This window comes from Colletotrichum higginsianum, chromosome 1 (genome assembly GCF_001672515.1).
Source record: "Colletotrichum higginsianum IMI 349063 chromosome 1, whole genome shotgun sequence".
Classification (NCBI taxonomy): domain Eukaryota; kingdom Fungi; phylum Ascomycota; class Sordariomycetes; order Glomerellales; family Glomerellaceae; genus Colletotrichum; species Colletotrichum higginsianum.
In genome coordinates this window covers 4827156-4848408 of record NC_030954.1, presented here as the reverse complement: position 1 = coordinate 4848408, position 21253 = coordinate 4827156, and the positions used below count along the sequence as shown (strand labels likewise).

The window sequence follows — 21253 nt, the reverse complement described above, 5'->3', positions numbered from 1 at the left end:
TAATTATAATAGAAGAATAATCTAAGAGTTACTTATAGTAGAGTAAATTATAAAGTTAATTACTAAAGAGCTATAGAAAGTAATTTATCTATATAGAATAAATATCCTTATATTCTAGTATTCTATTATTAAATTACTTCCTATTATTAGTAATCCTTAGTATTAGATTAATTTAGTAATTTACTAATTCTAAGTGTAGAATTATATTAAATTACTAGTAATTTAAACTAATTTATTATATAACCTTCCCTAGTTCTTCTATTTTATTATTTAGCCTGCACTGTGCGCCTGTATATATAAGTATCTCTTTACCCTACTATTTGCACTAGGGGCTATTCTAAGCTGTATTAATTACTAATTGAATTTAAGTTGTAATATTAAGTCTCCTCTTTAAAAGTCTAAGTTCTACAGACTACTATAAGTAAGTTATCTCTCCTAAATTAGGGAGGTATTAATTGTACTTCCTTAATAATACTAATACTATATTTAGTTGTATAGTTAAATAAAAGGCGGATTCTAAAATCTCTTAGAAAACCTATAAATATTAATCTCTTACTAAAGCAGTTAAGTACTATAACTAAGAATAAAGAAGCTTATTAATAAAAATACCTATATGCTTAATTGCATATATCTCTATAACTAAAAGAGATATAAGTAAACGGTTTTTATATTTAGAATCCTTATAATTTTAGCTATAGATTAGTGTATTATTTATCTGTATACCTTGTATATAAGGATTTACAGGCATACTAGTCTACATATAGACTAGTAAGGCATTCCAGTCCAACCCTTCATACCAAGGACTTCAACCCTTCATACCAGATAAATACACTATACTATAAGCGTATTTTTACATATAATAACCTATAATAACATGTAATAATATAGATTAATAATCTAGGATTTTATCCCTTAGGCAAGAAGTATAAATAAAGGGAATTTCCCTTCTATTTTACCTTAGACTTTAGACCTGATGCATACAAGCAATATACAACCTTTCTGCCTACACCTTATCTTATTCTTATATAAGATATCCTATCTTATCTCTTCTGCCCTATTCTTATTGGTTATGAGCCCAGCTTTGCACCTATAAGAAAGGATATCTTTATAACTACTCTTTTATACCTCTAAGTCTATTTAGACTTCTCTTCCTAACTAAGTTTTTAACTTAGTTATTTTATTTTAACAAAAACTCAACCTTGCCAGGGGACGTACCACATTGGCTAAGGGAATTTTACGGAATTAACCTTGGACCTTTTACAATCCATACCTTGCAATCCATATTCTGCAGAATAGAGGGATTGTCTTACTAAGCAAGTTATACACCTTGCTATATTTTACGTCACTACAGCTCCGGACGATATATCAACAACCAACAACCAACAACCAACCTAACCTATTGGTTTCTTTATAATCCAACCAACAAAGGATTTTTTACTTTTTGCCTCAAGCTGGAATTGAACCCAAGGCCTCTCAATTGGTAGTCAATCAATTGAGTTAACTTAGCAGTTGACTAGACTACTAAGCCAACTGGCCTACTGTCTGGCTGGTGAAAGCTTTAGCGAAAAAGGCCTATATATACGAAATAACCTCAATTTCTCCTATCCAACCTTTCCGACATCAACTTTACCAACAAGCACCCTATAACGACAAAAAGACCACCTCTCGAATCCTCTTTTTTCAACGAATCCAACAGTTATATCTATTTTATTAAAAAACCCCTCTTTCGATACCGAACGAACGATTTCCTATAATACCTTTATTTCAACTACTCTCAACATTACCTATACTTGTCGAAATACACTATTTCCACCTCTATTCGAACTGCCTTTTTAAGGTTAATCTGAATATATAACCCTTTTTTCAATATCACCTTTCCTCGATTTGCAATCGATCGATTTCGAACCGAACCTATACTATACCTCCTTATATCTCTTTTATCTATATATAAAAGGATATATCTATATAAAATGGATAAGGTTACGATTCCTAGACTATCTGGAAGCTTAAATTACTCTACCTGGGCAACTAGGTTTGAGGCTTTACTTATAAGTAAAGATATAAACTCCAGCCTAGAATCAGCCCCTTCCAATAATACCCAAAGATTAGCAGATCAGAAGGTATTAGCTTATATAAAGCTTTTCTGTGAGGATAACCCTTTAAGGGTTATAAAAGACTCTATAACAGGCTATGAAGCTTGGAAGAAACTGAAGGGACTATATGAACCTACAGGATTTACCAACGAATATCTTACCTGTAAGGAGTTCTTTAATACCTCTCTAGAATCCTTTGATTCTATGGAAGCCTACCTTAATAAGGTTAAAGAGCTTACAGATAATCTAGCTTTAAAGTCTATTGCTTTACCTAATCAGGTTATAATAGCATGGGTTTTAAATAGCCTGGATGATAGTTATGAAGGTTTTATTACCAATATAACTCAAGCTTTAAGGAAGGATCCAGAGGCTTATACTTTAGACTCTCTATTTGCAAATCTAATAGATGAAGCAAAAAGAAAGCCTATTAATATCCTCTATACCTCTAATAATATTAGAAATAATATTATTAAAAGAGGGATAAATAAAAAACCCTGGAAAAAGCAAAAGGGACTCTTCTGTACCTATTGCAAGTTAAAAAGTCACCAGGTTGCAGATTGCAATTTTCTTCATCCAAATAAAGCCCCAAAAGGCTGGAAAAAACCCTCTATAACTACTGCAGATGCAGAAGAAATAGTTAGAATACAGAGGGAAAGGAATAACCTTAAGAAAAAGCAACTGTATAGAAAACAGAAAGCCCTTATAGCAAAAAGGGCTATAATAGAGGAAATACCCTCTGATGATGAAGAAGATCCTATAGCAAATATAACTATAGATGCTATGGATCTAGATAAAGGGGAAATAAGTACCCTAGAAGACGAAGAAGAAGATCTTATAGATTTTGAAGACGTTGTGAGTAAATCCTCCTATAAAACGCTTAATAATACTTCTTCTAATAATATATATACTATAGGTAATATAGATAAGCCTATAGTAGATAATAATAATATTTGTTGCTTAGATACTGCAGCAACAGTTAATATTATATATAATAAATCTCTTTTTATAAAAACAAGAGCAGTTAATAAAACTGTTAACTGGGGTGAAGCAAAACAGCAAAAAATAAACCTTATAGGAGATATCGCTATACAATTTCCTAATAATAATAATATTTATATATTAAAGGACTGTTTCTATATGCCTAAACTTGGAATTAATCTTCTAAGTCAAAATAGTATTAGAAAGCTATTTATTGCTTCTCTATTTTGGAATAAAACAGTTACCTTAATAAATACAAAGGATAATAAGACCCTTTGTAAGGGGGTACTTAAGGATAACTTATATTACCTTAATATAAAAACCCTTACCTATAAAGAGATTAATTCTATAGAGATTGAAAATAACAACTATATTAATACTATTAAAACTAGTAATATAAATAGGAAGAAATACACCTTTAATAAGGTTAAAAATACAGATATTAATACTTATATTAAATGGCATAATAGACTTGGACATGTGAATCCTAAAGTAATAAAAGCCTTAGAAGATAATACTAATCTAAAGGATAAAATACCTATACCTTTAGAATATAACTGTGATACCTGTCTTAAGGCAAATTTTACTACAAAGGTTAATAAAAAATCAGATAACTACAATAAGGATTACAAATACCTTGAAAAAGTAGCTTCTGATCTATGTGGTCCAATAACTCCTCCTACTTATAATAAATATAGATGGTTTATTATATTCCTAGAAAGATCTTCTAGAGAAGCCTCTATAACTCTTCTTAAAACTAAAGAAAAAGAAGAGGTTAATACTGCTGTATTAAAATATATAAATAAAAAACATATTAATAATAATAATATAATAAACTTTGATACAGATGGTGGATCTGAGTTTAATAATAACCTTATTAACTATACCTATATAATTAAAGGTATAGAACATAATATAAAGGTCCCTTATACACATGAACCTAATGGTATAATAGAAAGGGTTATAAGGACTATAACTAATAAAATAAGAGCTTTATTATTAAAAGCTAACCTTCCTTTATACCTATGGGGTGAAGCTGCTTTAACTGCAGTAGACCTTTATAATATAACCCCTCATAAGGCTATAAATTATAAAACTCCTTATGAAATAGTTAATAAGGAAAAGCCTAATATAGATAATATAGTTACTTTTGGATCTATCTGCTATTATAAAAATCAAGATCCTAAAATAAAGAAACTAGATAATAAAGCTATTAAGGCTATAGTCTTAAATAGTAAGGCTAATATATATAAGGTCTATGATTTTCAGAAGAAAAGAACCTACTGGACCCGAGATATAATAATTCTAGAAAATCAATTCCTACCTTCTAAAGATAATAATACTAATATTAATAATAATACTATTAATAATAGTAATATACTACGTGGAAATAATATAAGTGGATTAAAAGACTTGAATCCTACTTTAGAAGAAGAAAATAATAATAATAATAATAATAATACTAGTAAAACCAGTACTAGTATAAATAATAAAAAATCCAAGATAATAATAGAAATTCCTAAGCTAAATAAAAAGGACCTTCAAGACTATAAATGGGTAGCAGATCAAGAAAGAGCTCTTATAACTATAAAAGACTTCCCACATATTAAATCTATACTTACCACTATAAATAATAAGGATAATAATAATAATAGATTTAAAAAGGCAACCTTTATACTATCTATAAGTGTATTAAATGTCCCTTCTACTTATAAACAGGCAATAGCATCAAATAATGCTATTAAATGGATTCAAGCTATGGTAAAAGAGATAAATAACCTTGATAATCTAAAAACTTGGATAATAACTACCCTTCCAAAAGGAATAAAACCCTTAGGGGGTAGATGGGTATATAATAATAAAGAAGATATAAATAATAATCTTATCTATAAGGCAAGGTGGGTAGTACAAGGTTTTAATCAATATATAGGTATAGATTACCTAGAGACCTTTTCTACTACTTGTAAGCCTGAAAATTATAAAGCTATATTAATAATAGCTATAAAACTAGGCTGGAAAAGTAGGCAATTTGATATATCTAATGCCTTCTGCCATGCTGACGTAGATAAGGAATTATGGGTTCAGTTACCTACTGGTTTTATATATAATAATAAAACTAATACCCTAGAATATAACTATAATAATATTAATCCTAATAAAACGCTATACTGTAAGCTTAAAAAGGCTTTATATGGATTAAAACAGAGCCCTAGACTCTGGTATAAATTTTTAAGATCTATTATAAGTAAAATAGGCTTTAAAGAATCTCCTTATGATGAAGGGATTTTTATAGCTAATAATAATAATATAAAAGCGGTGTTAATATGCCACGTAGATGATATGATACTAGTAACACCTACAGATAAAGAAGTAGATTACTTCTATAAGTCTGTTAATAAAGACTTAATTATAAAAGACTTAGGTATACCTAAAAGGTTTTTAGGAAATGAAATAATTATAGATAATAAGAGTAAGATCTTAAATATACACCAGACTAGTTATATATTAAAAATACTAGAAAAATATAATAAAAAGGATATACCTTTTAGAGATAGCCCTGTTAATCCTAATTTAAAATTAAGGAAAAATAATAACCAGGCTTCTACAGAGGAAATAAAAACCTATCAACAACAGATAGGATCCTTATTATATGCTAGCTTAAAAACTAGACCAGACATAACCTACCCTGTTAATCTATGTGCTAGATATATGAGTAATCCTTCACAGGAGCACTTTTTAGCTCTAGATTATATATGGGGATATTTAAATAAATATCCTAGCCTTGGATTAGTTATTAACTGTAATATAGACCTACAGATAATAGGTTTTACAGATTCTAACTGGGCTGGAGATTTAGACGATAGAATGTCTACTTCTGGTTATATATTTAACTTTGGTTATTATAACCCTATAAGCTGGAACTCTATAAAACAGAAAACTATAGCATTATCTACCTGTGAGGCTGAATATATGGCTTTAACAGAAGCAGTAAAAGAAGCTCTATATCTATATAATTCTTATAACTATATTTATAAGGAATTAAAGCTTCCTTTTACTCTTAATAAACCTATTATATTAATAGATAATGAAGCAGCACAAAGAGTTGCAGAAAATCCAGAGCTACATAAAAAGGCTAAGCATATAGACATAAAATACCATTTTTCTAGATTTAATATATATAATAATAACGTCTCTTTATTTCACGTACATACTAGAAATAATATAGCAGATATATTTACTAAGCCTGTAAATATAGAAGTAATAAGATACTTTAAGGAGACTATAAACCTTAATAATAAGGGGTTTTTACCTAAAGATAATAAAGATATAAAAATAAATAAATTAAAAGAACTAGAAAACCTAGTATATATAGTAACAACCTATATAAAGGAAAATAACTTACTTAGAAATTCCTAAGCACTCTGGAAAGAATTTCCTAAGTACCCTGGAAAGAAATTCCTAAGTACCCTAGAAAGAAAAATTCTAGAAATACTACTATATATGTACTATACTATTAAGTTCTATTAGGTTTCCCCTTATATACTTTTTCTCTAAATATAGAGTTTTTTAACTTATAAAATACTACTATATAACTATTTTTCTCTTATAAAGAGTTTTTTTTTTTTTTTTTTTTTTTTTTTTTTTTTTTTTTTTTTTTTTTTTTTTTTTTTTTTTACTATAATAGGACTTTTCTCTTCTTAAAAAGAGTTTTTTATCCTATAACTGACTTTATCTCTTATAACCTATATAATATAATGTAAGCTTTCTATAAAACTATAGTAACCTTAAGGGGGTAACTAAGAATAAAGAAGCTTATTAATAAAAATACCTATATGCTTAATTGCATATATCTCTATAACTAAAAGAGATATAAGTAAACGGTTTTTATATTTAGAATCCTTATAATTTTAGCTATAGATTAGTGTATTATTTATCTGTATACCTTGTATATAAGGATTTACAGGCATACTAGTCTACATATAGACTAGTAAGGCATTCCAGTCCAACCCTTCATACCAAGGACTTCAACCCTTCATACCAGATAAATACACTATACTATAAGCGTATTTTTACATATAATAACCTATAATAACATGTAATAATATAGATTAATAATCTAGGATTTTATCCCTTAGGCAAGAAGTATAAATAAAGGGAATTTCCCTTCTATTTTACCTTAGACTTTAGACCTGATGCATACAAGCAATATACAACCTTTCTGCCTACACCTTATCTTATTCTTATATAAGATATCCTATCTTATCTCTTCTGCCCTATTCTTATTCTATAGAGTTAATATTATACCTTGCACTTATTATTTTAAGTCTAATAAGATTTATAAAATAGCTAAAGAATTATTATAATGCAGTAAGTGCATTTATACTAGTTGCAGCTAGTATAATAGAAATAATATTACAAATGCCTATAAGTTTCCCCTTCTCTCTTTTTTTTTTAATTCTTTTAGCTAACTTTATAGTAAATTACTATATATTAGAGTAGTATAAAATTAAGAAGGAGGAGCATAAGGCAGAAGAGGCAATAGAAGTTCTTTAAATACAGTTATCTACTACTCTAGGTTATTTATCTTATTTGCAGAAGTAGAAGTACTTCCTAAAGAATTATAGGTCTAAGTTAATTTATTAGAGTCTTTAGTCCTTAGATAAATTAAAAGCTTAGAATTATAAGGTAGTAGAAGCTAAAGCTAGAGTTAAGTAGGATCTTATCTCCTAAGGTACTAGTAAGGTATTCAACTAGAGTTCTCTAAGTGTAGAGTTAGATTTTGCAGAGCTAAGTCCCTTAAGTCCTTCTTATAGTACTACTAAAGGGCCTACTAGGAATATTAGAGATTCTTAACTAGTTCCTATAAATTATCTTTATATTTATAGCCTTTCTATTTTATAAAATATTTATTATAACTCTTTTTATTCCTATAGTTAATAATTTATTTAACTTTATACTCTAATTTATTAAGTTCTATAATAATACAGTCTTTAGTATGTAATCTGCATAGTACTAGTTCTAGTAGTATAATATAGAAGACTAAGTAGACTTTTATTATATTTAGGAGCTTTAATTTAAAATTAATATTTAAGATTTTTTAAATAATTTTAAAGGGTCTAAGTTTTTTATAGTTAAACTTATTACTTAGTTACTTTATTTTAATATTTTAGTATATAAGGTACGCACTATCTCCCTCTTTAAAGAATAGTCCTATTATCCTTAATAAGTCTAAATATTTCTTTATTTATACTCTAATGAATTCTAAGTTATTAGAGATATTTTCCTAGAGTTCTTATAGCTTATTGTAATTTACTATAGCCTTTAGTACTTATAGTCCTTATTAAGGCTGTCTATATACAGTAGGTTAGAATTTGTAGTTAAAGTAGAAGAGTAAGTAAAGTATACTTTCTCTAATAGTACTATTGTAGGCGAATTAAGCTATAAGTAGTAGTAGTACTTAATTATCTTAGTTATAATTAATATAATACTATAAGTATTATTTAAGAATTTAATTAATTTATTTAATTTGTCTATTAGTTTGCAAATAGAAAGTAGTTAATAGCTTATAATTAGCTCCTAATTGCAAAATTAGGAATTTCTAAAACTTAAATATAAATAACTTATTTCTATTTAATACAATCTCTTTTAGCAATTTGTAGTTGCTAATAATATATTTTAAAAATGTATACATAAGGTCTTCTACTATACTTAATTCTAAGTATAGAATAAAGTAGATATACTTTATAAGTTAGTTAATAATAATTAGTATACTATTATACTAGGTTTTTATAAGTAGTTCCCTTAACTTTAGGAGTTTAATAATAAAGTCTAAAGAGATTAAATACTATACTTCTAGTAGAATTAGCAGTAATTACAGCTATCTATAGAGTTTATATAGACTATTCTTACTTTTCTTATACATCTTATAATTCTTAATTGCAGAAGCTACTTCTACTTATATAACTTTCTTATTATAGTATTATTAAATTCACTTAAAGATTTTTATAACTCCTTAGTATTTATATGCGCGAGTACTATAAATTTCTCTAATTTATTTAAGTATTATTCTACTAGTTGTAACGTAGTTCACAAGTGAGTGAGCCACACAAGTGAGTGAGCCACTTTTCTAGAATTTCGTACAACCTACCTTTCCCTTTATTTTTCTCCACCTACAACTATGGTACAACATTCAAATGAAAGCGATTTAGTCCTAGCGCTAAATGCGCTCAGATCCGACCCAAAATTAAGCGTGCGAAAGGCTGCATCTCACTACAAAGTATCTCGTGCAACCCTCCAACGACGATACCATGGCCAACCTGCTAGACGCGATATCCGACCACCCTGCCAGAATTTAACCTCGTACGAAGAGGAGACCATTGTACGATACATCGTTGACCTGGATTCGCGAGCATTTTCGCCACGCCTTAGTGCTGTTCGAGAAATGGCCGATCGACTGCTTCGCGACCGCGGCGCGCGACGCGTCGGAACAAACTGGGCCTCAAACTTCGTACGACGACGACCTGAGCTCCAGACGCGTTTTAATCGAAGAATCGACTATCAGAGAGTCCTCTGCGAAGATCCGGACGCGTATCGCGCGTGGTTTTCCCTCGTACGAAACACAATTGCGAAGTACGGGATAGACGATACCGATATCTATAACTTTGATGAGACTGGGTTTGCGATGGGCAAGATGTCCTCTGAAATGGTTGTTACAGCCTCTGAACGACGTGGCAAGCCAAGAGGAGCACAACAAGGGAATCAGGAATGGGTTACAGTAATCCAGGGCATTGGGTCGTGCGGCTATTCTATCCCGCCGTACATCATCTTTGCAGGCAAGGTCCATCTTGACTCCTGGACGTGCAACAGCCCCCTCCCACCCGACTGGGTAATTACACTTACAGAAAATGGTTGGACGACAAATGAGAAAGGCCTAGAATGGGTACAGCACTTTGATTTCCATACAAGGAGTCGTACGAAGGGTGCTTACCGCCTCCTCATCCTTGATGGCCACGAAAGCCACCATTCTGTCGATTTTGAGCTATACTGCAAGGAGCAGAACATTATTACGCTCTGTATGCCCCCTCATTCATCGCACAAGCTCCAGCCGCTTGATGTTGGGTGCTTTAGTCCCTTAAAACGGGCGTACGGCCAAGAAATTGAGGTCCTTATGCGGGTGCACATTACGCATATTGCAAAGGAAGACTTCCTCCCAGCCTTTTATAAGGCGTACGACAAGGCAATGACAACATCAAACATTCAAGCAGGCTTTAGAGCAACTGGCCTTGTCCCGTACGATCCGGAACATGTGATTTCACAGCTAGATGTGAAGCTTCGTACGCCATCACCTCCAGGTTCTTCTGCTGGCTTACCAGCAGCTTGGGTCCCAAAGACGCCAAACAACCCAATTGAATTCGATTCACATTCTGATTTTATTACGAATCGCATCGTACGACATCAGAATAGCTCCCCAACGTCAATTATTAGGTATATGCAGCAGCTGAAGAAAGGAATTATGATGGTAGCCCATAACCAGGTTTTAATGCAGGCACAAATGACTGAGTATCAAGAGGCAAATGAGCGTATGAGCCGCCGTCGCCGTACGAAAAAAAAACAGCTTCAGAAAGGTGGAACACTTACAATCAATCAGGCAAAGGATATAAAGTCTCAGATTGATGTAACGGAGCAGTTACAGGTAGAAACAGGTCAGAGTAGTGGTCGTGCGAGGAGGACAGAAACACGCGCGCGACGATGTGGCATCTGTGGAGAGACTGGACATAATGCTCGCACATGTCAGAAAGTTGAATCCACCTCTGAAGAAGAGGATTCTGAATAGTTTAAATTAATTTAAGGCGTTGTGGTTGATTTCTCTTACACTTTGTCGTACGGGTGCTAGAAAAGTGGCTCACTCACTTGTGTGGCTCACTCACTTGTGAACTACGTTACTAGTATTAATATAAGTACTAATTATAATAAGTTTCTATACTAGTACTAAGTTACCTTTATTATTTTACTTTAAAATAATAAGAGTTTTATCTAATACTAAGGTTTTATAGTCTAGTCTTTAACTTAAGGTATTAGCTCTACTATTTTCTATTCCTTTAATATAAATAATTTAGAAGTTAAATTCTAAAAGGAATTCAGACTATTTAATCTATTACTTATTAAGAGCTTTTAATATTATAAAGTAAGCTAGGTTTTTATAGTTAGTATAGACTTTAACTTTATACTTAGTACTAGAAAGTTATAGTTTCTATTCTCTAAATACTTTAATAATTACTATAAGTTCTTTATTATAAATTTAGTAGTTAAGCTTAAGTCTACTAAGTTTCTTAGAGAAGAAGCTATAAGAATGCAGTCTTCCTTCTTTATTGCATTATTTAAGTTATCTACTAATAGTATAATTTAAGGTATTAGTCTTAAACTTAAAGAATTTCCTAGGGTCTAGAATTATTAGGATAGATTCTAATAGAACTTATTACTTAATGTCCTTAAAGGCCTTATCTTATTTATTAGTCTATTTAAAAGTAGTATCTTTGCGTGTGAGCTTAATAAGGGGGTTAATTTTGCTAGAATATCCCTTAAGGAATTATTAGTAGAAGTTAATAAATTTAAGGAATAATTAAATGTCTTTAATATTCTAGAGTTAAGGCTAGTCCTTAACTACTGCAATCTTTTTATTATTTATGTAGATCTTACTAGAAGTAATAGTAAATCTAAAGTAGTTAACTTATTAGCTGTAGAATACACTTTTCTTAAGTTCTACTAGAAGCTTAGCTTCTTATAGCTTCTATAGTACTTTATAAATGTATTCTTTATAAATCTTAAGAGTAAGTAAGAAGATAAGAATATTATTAAGGTAAATAATAATAAATATATTTAAATATTCTTATAGAATGTAATTAATTATAGTTTAAAAGGAGGCTAGGGTATTAGTAAGTCTAAAAAGTATAATAAAGTACTTGTAGTTGCCTCTTTGCGTATAGAAGTATATCTTCTATTCCTCTCCCTCCTTAATTCTAATTAAATTATAGGCTCTTTTAAAGTTAAGAGCTATAAACTATTTAGCTCTATAGAGTAGGTCTTAAAGTTCTATAATAAGAGGTAATAAGTAGCTATTCTTAATTATAATATTATTAAGTTATTAATAGTTAATATAGAGTTATAGTTTGCTATTCTTCTTAAGTATAAATAGAATAAAGTATCCTACTAGGAATATTAATAGTTAAATGTAACTTTTTCTAAAGTTTTCATTAATATACTTATTAAGTTCTTCCTATTAGTTTTTATTAAGTTTATAAAGCTTATAAAACTTTAAGTATTCCCCTTCCTTAATAGGAATCTTATAGTCCTAAGGACTATATTCTAGTAAGCCTATTTCTAATTCTTTAGTAAATAGCTTCTTATAACTGCAGTATTCTATAGGAATTAGGGATAGTTATTCTTCTTCCTACTAATTATTAATAAAGAATTCAAATTACTTATCTTTTATAAGTTCAATTTATTTAATATAGGCAATGTATCTCTATTATCTATATTCACCTAGGGGTTATAGTATGCAATGCACTTCTATAGCTAAATCTCTCTATTAAAGTTAATTAGCCTTCTAACTAATGTCTAAATTGTATTTTTGTAGCTATAGGACTCCTAGGATAATATCTAATTATCCTATTTTTATAATATTAAAGACTAGTTATTCTTAATAATTATAAATTACTATAGAGAGTTGTGCAGTCTCTTTACTAATAGTGCCTCTATTATACTTAACTATTTCTCCTTCTACATTCTAAAGAGCGTATAGTTCATCCTTAAGTCTCTATGCAATTTATTATTAATTTATTAGTTATAGTAATATAAAGTTTACTTAAGCTCTACTATTAATTATAACTTATATAACCTGCCTATTAATAATAGCTTCTAGGAAGAGGTATTTATTATCTTCCCTAATTGCAGTATATAGGGACTTCTTATATTGTATTACTATCTGCAGTCCCTTTATAGTTAGTATCCCTAATTTTTTAACTTCTTACTAGAGTTCTTTTCCTTAATTTGCATTCTCTAGGCTTGTACTTTTCCTTTATAATAGTACTTATACTTATTAAATATATAGTCTAACTAATATTTAGTAATGTAGTTAATATAGGGTATAGAATACTTTAGGCTTAGCTAGAAGTAGAGCTACTTAGTAAAGTATTCTTTAACTTCCTATATATTAAGTTCTAAGTCTTAGTAGGCTCTTAGAATAAGTTCCTAACTTTATTACTAAGAGTAGAAGGCGTATTCTTCTTTTAAGTAAAGGTAAGTTTTGCATTTATTATAAATGCAATCTACTTAGAAAATTCTATAGTATTATTTATAGGTAGATTTAAGTAGCTTATTATCTCTAAATAGGGGTTTCTCTTAAATTTAAACTTTAAGTCTATTATTAATATTAATATCTTCTATAACGTACACGCATAGCGAGTCGGCCAACATAGCGAGCCGGCCACTCCTTATCGCTAGAAAAAGCCCCTTTTCTAACTATTTATTAAAAAGTAGATTCTTAACTAATAAAGACCTAGTTTTTAGTATTAGATAACGATAAGAGTTAGATTTTAAGAAATAATATTGTAGAAATTATTGTCTCTTCCTAACCCTAGGTTCTTAGTAATCCTCTTATCTAGAGGCCTAGATAAGAGGTAAGCTTAGTAATATAGGCTAGAAAGAGATAATAATTTTAATACTATTATTTCTTAAAATCTAACTCTTATCGTTATCTAATGCTAAAAACTAGGTCTTTATTAGTTAAGAATCTACTTTTTAATAAATAGTTAGAAAAGGGGCTTTTTCTAGCGATAAGGAGTGGCCGGCTCGCTATGTTGGCCGACTCGCTATGCGTGTACGTTACTATAGAAGTATATTTCTTAATTATTATACATTTTATTAATATTTAGTTATTAGTTAATTTAAGTGCAGCTAGTATTTAAATACATTTATAAGGCTAAGAGTTCATCTAAATTAATACTATTACCTTTATTAATCTTATACTCTTATAACTTTATTCTATTGTAGGGATTAAGATTTCTAAGTCTCTACCTTATCTCTTACTTAATTTTAAAATTAAGACTTTTAAATTAAGTTAAGCTTCTAATTCATCTAAGCTTAAGGAGCTATTCAGCTATTCTTTATTCTATCTTACTTAGTAGGAGAAATTCATCTAGCAATTCTCCTAAGTTAGAGGTATATTTAGAGCTTATTTATTCTCTAAGGACCTTAATAGTTTCTTAAAGGATTCTTTCTCTAATATTAAGCTATAGTTAGGGGAATAGGGTTTTTACTTATTTTCTTCCTATAGCTACTATTTTAGTAAGTTAGCTAGTTAGGCCTATCTCTTCCTATACTAAGCTAACTAAGTCTTCTTTAAGTATAAGTTATTTTTAGTAGTCTCCCTAAGTTTAGATTCTTTACTATAGTTGTACTTTAATAGCTTAGAGGGTTTCTAGTATATTAGGATTACTTAGCTGTACTTATGCAGTATTTTATACTTAAATAAGTTTTATAATAAGCTACTAGTTTTATTTTTCTATAATTCAAATATTTCTATACTTAAATTTCCTAGAGACAACTATAGTTTTATTTTTAGGCTCTCTTAAATACTAGCCTACTTATTCCTTACTACTTTAGTGCATAAGGCAGCTATTACTATAGTAGGCAGTCTATAAGAGTTATTTATAGGGGACTTCTTTTCTTACAATATTAGCTTTCTTAGTATCTTTAGGGAGTAGTTAGTTCTAAAGTTATTTAGGCTGTCTATTATCCCTAGTAATATAGTTTAGCTTTTTGCAGTTAAAATAGATACTACTCTTAGAGTTGCATTATAGAGCTTATTTATTCTTATAAGCTATACTAATATCTATAAGTCCTGCATAGTATTTATAGGTAGTACTTAGTCTACTATTGCACTACTAGTTAATTCTCTAATTACTATTATAGTTATTTAGTTATTAAGGCCCCTAGGGGATGTATTATTTTCCTATATTAGCTTAGGAGTATTAATTCTTATTCTTTTCTTTATATTATTTATATAAGTAAGTATTAATTCGAATAGTAAGTACTACATATTATAGGAAGTTAGTAGGAGCATTAAGCTTAACTATTTTATTCTTAACTTCTTCTTTTAGTCCTTAGTAGAATATAAAGATTCTTAACTTATTAGTAATATTAAGTTAAGCTGCAAGCCTTTAGAACTTAACTGTATAGTAGGAGGCTAACTTATTCTATTTAAAGTTAGTTAAGTCTCTCTCAGCCTACCTCTTTTTGTTAGGGTCCTAGAATAGAGTTTAGAGAGCGTATTTAAATTCTATTATACTTAAGAAAATATCTTAAGTCTCTATTAAGTATGCATTAGTATTTCTATTATTCTGCAAGAATTCTTCTATAAAGAGTTTAAATTAGGTAAGTACTTTTCCTTTAAGGAAGGTAGCTATATAAATTACTTACTTAATTTTACTCCTAAAGTTAGCTGCATAAAAGATTTAGTAAGTGCAGATTTAAATAAGAAATCCCTTAAGTTGTCTACTAGTACTATTATAAGTAGATAGTAAGTTAAATTTAAGCTTCTTGCATCTATCTATAGGTATTAAGATAATACTAGCTGCAGTTTAAAGAGTGCAAACTTCTTAGCCTAACTTACTAACTTCCTTATTCTTAACTTCTAGTTTAGTAATAGTCTTATTTACTATAGCTTACATTTAAGTAATATTAGAGTTATTTTTTTAAATGCATTACTATAAAGTATTATAGACTTTCTTAGTAAAGTTAAGCTTATTATTAGAGTTCTTAGCATTCTTTATTTCTTTATTAAGATTCTTAGGGGTAGCTAGAGTCTTACCCTTAGAACTAATAGAGGATAAAGTTAGAGTAATAATAAGTACTATATTCTTAACTATTTAGTAAGTATAGGAGTTAACTTACTAAATAAGAGTAATTAAAGTATTACAGTTAAATATCTAATAGTAGTATTTCTACTAATAAGTAGCTAAAGTTAGTACTTAATAAATAGTACTAGAGTCTTACTAACTTATTAGTAATCTTTATAAGTAAGAATGCAGTAATTAGTTATATACTTAAATTATAAATAACTTATTATAATTATAATAGAAGGATAATTTAAGAGTTACTTATAGTAGAGTAAATTATAAAGTTAATTACTAAAGAGCTATAAAAGGTAATTTATTTATATAGAATAAATATCCTTATATTCTAGTATTCTATTATTAAATTACTTTCTATTATTAGTAATTCTTAGTATTAAATTAGTTTAGTAGTTTACTAATTCTAAGTGCAGAATTATATTAAATTACTAGTAATTCAAACTAATTTATTATATAATCTTCTCTAGTTCTTCTATTCTATTATTCAGCTTGCACTGTGCACCTGCATATGTAAGTATCTCTCTACCCTACTATTTGCGCCAGGGGCTATTCCAGGCTGCATTAGTCACTAACTAAATTCAGGTTGTAACACCCAATTGCTAGCTTGCGCCGAATAGCAAAAACCTTAAGCAGTATCAGGTTTCCTTTTCTAAGGGCTCTAGAATGTATATTAGTTAAAAGTAAGTAACGCAATAAATTGTAGAGGTTAATCAACTAAGTAAATATTCTCTTTACTAATTGTATAAGCTATTAGTCTAGCTACTGCTAAACTTACAATCATTCTGGCTCACATGTTTTATAAATACAAGATGCAACTTCCTACTAATTTCATCCCTCCCCGCAGAGTCAATGTTTTCACGTTAGAATACAAGAAGCCTAGTATTCCAATTAGGGTTACAGTTCGCTAGTGTATTAGCATAAGCTTATAGCTAGCTATTAAAGCTGCGTATAACTGTATAGAAGGAAGAATAGCATTATAAATAAAAGGGTAGAACTCTTGCTAAAGACCTCCTAAGGGGTATAGAGTATAGAGGGCTATAGGCTAGAGCTAGATACTCTACAGTACAATAGCCTTTCTTTTGTCCCTAAGATCTTGCATTTTAGCTACTACATAGTTTATATTTCCCTAGGTTACTAGTTTAACTACTCTTATGTAGTCCCTCAAGTGGGCTCTATAGAGACGAGATGTTACAGTCGGCTATCTATAGTAGTGTCTATTAGTAGAAGCTAAGGCTGCGAAGCTAATAATAGTACTAATAGATGGAGATGAGGTATGTATATTATAACTGTATTGTAAAACCTTGAGGGGCCAACCTATGCTCTCTGGGTTGCTTATGTTAAGCCTCTGAGCCTATCTTGGCTCTGGAAGATATTGGAGTATACACTAGAAGTGGCATGAAGCGGTTGAGTACTAACTTGCCATCGTTTTCAGTCTACTGTATTTTTGCTATTGGGCCTGATCTCCCGGTAAATATTTGACATGAATACCAAAGCAGAGGCAGCAGTTGACGAAAGTTGATGAATCGCAAGTTGCGCATTGCCTACTTGCTAGGCTGCGACTCAAAACATTTAGAGGACCGGCCCCCCTTCCATCTTTGGAACTCAAATGTCTATTAACCTGAGCAAAACTGAACTGTCGCAGGCAATTGTAAACAAGATGCAAACTGATGGTAAGTCATAGAGGACTTGTGGCCATAACCATGACAGAATGGACCATTGTTGATGCTGTGGTCTCGTCTACAACGTGCGGAGGCGGCAGCTATTGCACTTGTGAGTCAGAACATGCCAATTCTAGGCTGCGCTTGAAAGTCTTTAATTCGTAGCAAGGTGTTTAATCGTGAAACATAGACAAGTGGCTAAATTTACGCTATTTCCCGGTCACGGCTTCGCTTGCCTTCAAGGCACCGACAACAGCAAAGCAAATCAAAGGGGATATTATGTACGAAATCTGCGATATGATTAGCAAACTTTTCCCATCTCACTCATCGAAAAGCAACACTTACGGTCAAAAACTTGGCAATCAGCATCTTCTGCGACTCCTCCGAGTCCTCGCAATCGGCCAGCGCAGAAAGCTTCATGGCTGGGGGGCCAGTGGGCATGAGCATCAAGCAGAACCACAGCAGTGGGTCCTGGGTCACCACGTTCGTTCGGCTGGCCAGGACGTATATGACGCCTATAGAAATGACTGGCCACAGGATGAACCTCACAAAAGTGACGGCCAGGAACGGCACCAGGGGGACCCTGCTCTCCTTGGAGTCGTTTCCGTTCTTATACTGCAAGATGGCCTTGGAAAGCTTCACGCCGACGACGATGACTTGGAGCACGGCGAACAGCTCGCCCACGTTCTTGATGGAGGATGTAAGCCACGCGTTGAGGTAGCCACCTTCCTCGGGCTCGTTGAAGAACAGGCGGTGGAGGGCGGGGACGAGGCCGATGAAGGCTCCGAGGAGGGCGCCGATGACGGGTGCGTTGACAAAACTGTACATCATAGCGAGAATGGAGCGGGTTGTGGGCGACAGGGACGACCAGTACTTGCTGCCCTTTCCATAGGCGAAATATCCAACGCGGGTACCTTTCGCAGCGGCCGGCTTGGGGAGAAGCGAAGTCTGTTCGTTCCTCTCGACTGCGTCTTGCTCCTGGGACTCGAGATCATCCTCGCCAACTGTATCGTCGTCGCCCTCGTCGTCGCCTTCGACTTTGTCAGGGGCCTCCTCTTCTTGGCCGTTGAGGAGTCTTGGCCCCAAAGCAAATGTCAGGGAGTTTCCAACCATGGCATTGACCAGGAAGAAACTCTTTGCCTTGGTAACTACCCCAGAAGAGTCATCAATGGAACTGAGAATTCCCGTGGCATCCAGAGACTGAACGAGCAAGAGAGGCAGGCTGGTTGTGTTGTTGAAGGCGATGGCCGGAATGACCCAGTCGGGCATGCCGAAGACCTTTGTGAGAATGAAGCCGATGCCGATGGAGACGACAGTGTAGAAGATGGCCCAAATGACGATTGGGACATACCGAACTGCCTAATAAATGGGTCAATGGCCGTCAGACAAGTCGGGTGTAGGTGCCGAGGTGGGCCGCGAACTCACAGTCTCAAGGTCAAGCTGGGACCCAACATTTGTGATGAGGAGGGCGGGGAGGGCCAGGCGAACGCAGAAGGTGGACAACTTCTTGCTGCTGGCATCGTCAAGGAGGCCGAACTGCGCGGCGATGACTCCGGCAGATATGGTCAGCAGGACGGATAAGGAGGCCTGGAATGCCCCGAGGAAGGGGACGAGAATGCTCTCTGCTGTGCTGTCTGACATGATGAATCCTGGACAGAGTAAAGGGCCGGTTGGATGACTGCCACGAGGAAGAGACGAGAGATGAGGAGGACGGGCGGCGCGATTTAAAGGGAATTTCCATCATTGCTCTTCCCAGCCAGAGGTGCGTCTGGGCCAGGGACAGGATAGCTTGGCGTCTGAGCTTGGCATCGAGACAGCGGACGTCACTTGTGCACGGGCCAGGGGCGCCCCCTTTTGATGATGGGATGGCGTTCTATATTCTCCCTGAATGGATGGTGTGCACAGGCTGCTTCCGGGGGGGGGAGACGCTGGTGGTGATCTCTGGCCGAAATCACGCTGTTGAGCCGGCGTTTGTTGAAGTGGAAGTCAACAGCCAAGGACTGACGATGGATGTTATAAGAGGGGAAGACCATACGGTGTGTAAGTGTGTGTGTGTGTGTGTCTGTTCCTGGCCCGTTTCCCCGCCGGCCTCGGTGAGCTTGGCCGCAAAGCTTCTTCCACCGAGGTGCAATGTTCTTATCAGCTGGGGGACAGCTCTCGACAGCTGTGAGCTGTCAAGGACACGCGACAGGTAACAAGCCACACCACGTGGGGAATGTCTCCATAAATAGCCGAGTTAACCCGAAATGCTATGAACGTCATCGCCTTTTCACCAATTGAGCAGAAGCTCATACAATCCACGTCCTCGGCCTAATTCTCAAACTCTGGACGGCACACGACGGCACACGACAATTCCCCCAACCAAGCCATCTCGAGACACCTATTCTCGGCTTCTCAATTGATCAATTCTTCTCGAAATCTCCCCCAATTTCAGCCCCCAACCTGTCCCCTTTCAACCATCACCATGCCTCCCCGCCTTGCTCCCCTCCGCGTCGCAATCCGCATCCCGCGCACACCCGTCGCTTCATCCACAAAGTCGGCGGCCGCGGCCTTCTACTCAACATCAACAGCCTCGGACTCGAACCAGCCGCTCATCACTGTTACCCAGCTGCCTGCCCCCGGGTCCGGCCATATCCGCATCCTCGAGCTCAACCGCCCAAAGGCCCGCAACGCCCTCTCCAAGGCTTTACTCTCCCAGCTGCGCGCCGAGGTCGACGCCGTCCACGCCCAGTATGACCCGGAGTCTGGCGCCGAGCTGCCCCAGAAGCAGATCTTTGGCGGTGCTGCCGGCAAAGACGTCAAGGGCCCGACCCGCGCCTTGGTCCTGGCAAGCGCTGTCGAGACGAGCTTCTGCGCCGGTGCCGACCTAAAGGAGAGGCGCGGCTTCACCCAGGAAGAGTAAGTGCTTGCACACCAAGCTTCGGTATGCTTTGCGCGGCCCATACGCTAACAAGCTTTGCGCAGGACCGACGAGTTCCTCCACAACCTGCGCTCTACCTTCACCTCCCTCCAGAACCTCCCCATCCCGACGATCTCGGCCATCTCCTCCCTCGCCCTCGGCGGCGGCCTCGAGCTCGCACTCTCCACCCACTTCCGTGTCCTCTCCTCCAACGCCCAGATCGGCCTCCCCGAGACCCGCCTCGGCATCATCCCCGGTGCCGGCGGCACTCACCGCCTGCCCGCCCTTATCGGTCTTTCTCGCGCCCGCGATCTGATCCTCACTGGCCGCCGCGTCTCGGCCCCCGAGGCTTACTTCCTCGGCATTGCCGACCGCCTCGTCGAGATTACGCACGACGAGGCCGAGAAGGCCGGCGAGGGCGACAAGGACAAGGGCGTACTGCTCGCCGCTCGCAGGGCTGTGCTGAGCGAGAGTGTGCGCCTCGCCGGCGAGATCTGCGAGGGCGGACCTATCGCCGTCCGCGCTGCGCTGCAGGCCGTCGCGTGGGCGAGGGAGGAGGTCGAGAACAAGATGTACGAACGCGTCGTCGCCACCGAAGACCGTAACGAGGCGCTGAAGGCGTTCCAGGAGAAGAGGAAGCCCGTCTTCAAGGGCCAGTAAGCGATGATTGTTGGGGGATTGTTTTTTTTTTTTGTCCCGAGTCACTCGGAGAGC

At 34.5% G+C, this 21253-nt stretch overlaps 2 protein-coding genes across 2 annotated transcripts; one reads left to right on the top strand and one right to left on the bottom strand.

Annotated features, from left to right (window-relative positions):
- Window positions 1-17849: 17849 nt before the first annotated feature.
- On the bottom strand, window positions 17850-19281 carry CH63R_01421 (Membrane transporter; the record flags this gene model as incomplete). Its single annotated transcript, XM_018296396.1, has 3 exons — window positions 17850-17930; window positions 17986-18999; window positions 19066-19281. 3 exons carry the CDS (start codon window positions 19279-19281, stop codon window positions 17850-17852), a joined length of 1311 nt encoding a protein of 436 aa, XP_018164758.1.
- Window positions 19282-20104: 823 nt separating this feature from the next.
- Window positions 20105-21199, top strand: CH63R_01420 (enoyl-CoA hydratase/isomerase; the record flags this gene model as incomplete). The annotated part of the gene is made up of 2 exons (XM_018296395.1): window positions 20105-20538; window positions 20605-21199. 2 exons carry the CDS (start codon window positions 20105-20107, stop codon window positions 21197-21199), a joined length of 1029 nt encoding a protein of 342 aa, XP_018164757.1.
- Window positions 21200-21253: the final 54 nt, after the last annotated feature.